This window comes from Epinephelus moara, chromosome 4, assembly GCF_006386435.1.
Source record: "Epinephelus moara isolate mb chromosome 4, YSFRI_EMoa_1.0, whole genome shotgun sequence".
NCBI lineage: Eukaryota > Metazoa > Chordata > Actinopteri > Perciformes > Serranidae > Epinephelus > Epinephelus moara.
The window spans coordinates 22,691,693-22,695,108 of record NC_065509.1 but is presented as its reverse complement, the minus strand read 5'-3'; the positions used below and the strand labels follow the sequence as shown (position 1 = coordinate 22,695,108).

Below are 3,416 nucleotides of genomic sequence, written 5' to 3'. Positions count from 1 at the left end.
TATCTGTCCAGAAGCTTACTGTTACAGAAGTGTATCTTCAAATGAGGTAATAAAAGCCGTATAAATACTATTATCATCTGCGCAAAAGTAAGTCGACACTTCAACAAAGATTGTGTTCTCTTACTATTGCTTTTATCTTCAGCCATAATAATGTGTTTCTAAAACATGACCCACATGTGACTACAAGTATAAAGAGAAAAAACTCAAATAATTTAGAAAATAATAAGGAAAGTACTACTAAAAGATGGAAGTGACACAAAAGGAAAATGGAGAAGAGAAAGAGCTGAGTCTAGAAAAGTCACTGTCCGAGGTCCTGAACTGATAACGAGGCTAAAACCGGCCAACAGGACGGATTGTCACAAGTCATTAAATGCAGATAAAAATATTGCTAAGTTCAACGTAAGAAAACAAAGCGTGAACTGATGTTAAAATGCATTCGTTGTCTTTATGAATCCATGCGTTTAACAATAAGTCAGTAAATACTTGGGTTGTATGCTCAGAATGCATTAACATAAAATTATCTAAATACCTCAATAGTTTATAAGATATTGATTTAAAAACCCTAACCAAAACTCATCCAAAAGCCAGATGACTGACTCAACGCAAGATTACCGACAAAAAGGATCAATAAAACATTTAAAGTAGAAATTAAGTTCGATAGAACTATTAAGTGAAACAGGCAGGTAATGGATAGAAATGGGATTTCAAACATGCCGTACCCCATTATTTGTTACAGAAAGCCAAAAAATGTGTGCTATTAAAACGGTCTGTACGTATATGGTTAAACAGTTTAACCCTTAAAAACAAATAGCAGTCTGCTTTAACATACAATGCAACTAAGTTACAGTAAAGTGCGTGTGGAATACTGTAACAATCTATCACTGAATGATATTGTAGGTAATGGAAAGCTGTCCATGGTTCTGAAACTGCGGAAATAGCGTTCAACAGTTTTCTAACAATGCAACTCAACACTGAAAGAACATGAAGGCACAAATACGAGGCTACAATATTAAACTAACCTCTAGAGGAGAGTCAGGTTCATCCAGGATGTTTTTGTCACTCTGTATCCGCTGCATCGTCCCTGTAGAACTGGGGTCCATTATCAACACGTTCTGACTACCGGCTCTGCCGAACTTACAGTCACTCTTTCTGGAGTCTGTCGTCCTGCACACCTCGTAATTGTACACGTGTTGGAGAGTCCCTGTCCCCAAAGTGTCTGAGTAACGTGGTGGATAATATGGAATGACAGGGAGGCTGGAGTGATACAGGATGCGAGACTGTCTCCATCTGTAGATCTTCACTGATATAATAACCACCAAACACGTGATGAAGAGGAAGGAAACTACAGCCAAAGCCAAGACTAAGTAAAAAGTCAGGTTGTCATTGTACTCCTTGTCGTGTGGAAAGTCAGTGAACTCAGACAGCACTTCAGGGAAGCTGTCCGCCACCGCCACGTTAACAATGACTGTAGCTGAACGAGAGGGCTGCCCGTTGTCCTCCACTATAACACTCAGTCTTTGTTTGACAGCATCTTTATCAGTCACTTGGCGGATAGTTCTTATTTCTCCATTCTGTAAGCCCACTTCAAACAGCGCCCTGTCTGTGGCTTTCTGCAGTTTATAGGACAGCCAGGCATTCTGTCCAGAGTCCACATCAACAGCCACCACTTTAGTCACCAGATAGCCCACATCTGCTGAACGAGGCACCATTTCAGCCACCACAGAGCCACCAGTCTGCACTGGGTACAGCACCTGAGGAGGGTTGTCGTTCTGGTCCTGGATCAGTATTTTCACACTCACGTTGCTACTGAGTGGAGGGGAGCCTCCATCCTGCGCTTTGACGCGGAAGTGGAAGTCTTTGATCTGCTCGTAGTCAAAAGAGCGCACTGCATGGATGACTCCACTATCAGCACTAACCGACACATATGAGGAGACTGGCACTCCGTTAACAGAGGAGTCCTCCAGTATGTAAGAAACACGGGCATTCTGGTTCCAGTCAGCGTCTCTGGCTTTCACTGTGAATATAGAGAGGCCTGGTGTGTTGTTTTCTACAATGTAGGCCTCATATGAGCTCCTCTCAAAGACAGGCGCGTTATCATTCACATCAGAGATCTGTAAGGTGAGAGTGACGCTGCTGGAGAGGGAGGGCACTCCCTCATCAGAACACGTCACTGTTATATTATACTCAGAGGATCTCTCTCTGTCCAGATCACTGTCTGTCACCAAACTATAGAAATTATTTGTTGAGGTTTTTAAAATGAACGGCACACTATCGCTAATGAAACATTGCACTTTTCCGTTTTCTCCAGTGTCCTTGTCCTCAATATTTATCATTGTAACCACTGTATTGAGTTTGGCATCCTCAGATATCACATTTGATTTCGACATTATGTTGATTTCAGGTTTGTTGTCATTTACATCTTGCACATCGACAAATAATTTACAAGAATCTGTGAGTCCTCCGTTGTCACTGGCACGTACATTTACTTGAAAATTTCGTGACTCCTCAAAATCAATAGTTCCAATTAATGTAACCTCACCACTCTCCTCGTTTATCTTAAATACTTTCCTGACGTCATCGAATGTATTTGTGATCGAATAAGTTATTTGTCCGTTAAATCCTTGATCCGCATCTGAGGCTGTAACAGTGGCAACAACTGTTCCTTTAGGTGAGTTCTCAGTAACTGTAGCTTTGTATGTTGGCTGTGTAAAAACGGGGGCATTATCATTGACGTCTAAAACTGTAATAACAATCAGCATTGTTCCTGACATCTGCGGCTCTCCTCCATCTACAGCCGTCAACACGAGAGAGATCTGCTCCTGTTTCTCTCTGTCTAAAGGCTTCTGTAACACCATCTCAACATTTTTATGGCCATTAGCGTTACTGTGGACTTTCAGAGCAAAATTATCTGTTGGTTTTAATTGGTAGCTTTGAAGATCATTATTTCCAACATCAAGATCATTAGCTCTCTCCAGCACAAATTTTGCCCCGATAACTGCTGACTCACTGATTTTGAATTTGATTTCTCCTTCCTCAAAGGTTGGTGCGTTATCATTGATATCTGTGATCTGGACTGTCACACTGTAAAACTCCATAGGATTCTCCAAAATAATCTGAAAATGTAAAGCACAAGGCGTCGTCTGTCTGCAGAGCGCCTCTCTGTCGATCCTCTCTTTAACAAGGAGGACTNCTGTGATCTGGACTGTCACACTGTAAAACTCCATAGGATTCTCCAAAATAATCTGAAAATGTAAAGCACAAGGCGTCGTCTGTCTGCAGAGCGCCTCTCTGTCGATCCTCTCTTTAACAAGGAGGACTCCTCTTTCTCTGTTCAGCTCGATGTACTCGTCGCTGTCTCGGGTATAAATTCGAGCTTTACCAGCAGTCAGTCGTTTGGTTTCTAAACCTAAATCTTG

General features: G+C 41.7%; 2 protein-coding genes across 29 annotated transcripts in view; both read right to left on the bottom strand.

Annotated features, from left to right (window-relative positions):
• Positions 1 to 3,416, bottom strand: part of LOC126388510 (protocadherin gamma-C5-like) — a 329,671-nt gene that overhangs the window by 99,617 nt on the left and 226,638 nt on the right. The gene's annotated exons all lie outside the window — the stretch shown is intronic.
• Positions 1,002 to 3,416, bottom strand: part of LOC126388573 (putative protocadherin beta-18) — a 7,001-nt gene continuing 4,586 nt past the window's right edge. The window contains exons 2-3 of the mRNA XM_050041770.1: positions 3,285 to 3,412; positions 1,002 to 3,155 (exon numbers count right to left, since the gene is read on the bottom strand). Of these exons, the coding sequence (XP_049897727.1) occupies positions 1,002 to 3,155; positions 3,285 to 3,412 (2,282 nt within the window). The remainder of the gene's footprint in view (positions 3,156 to 3,284; positions 3,413 to 3,416) is intronic.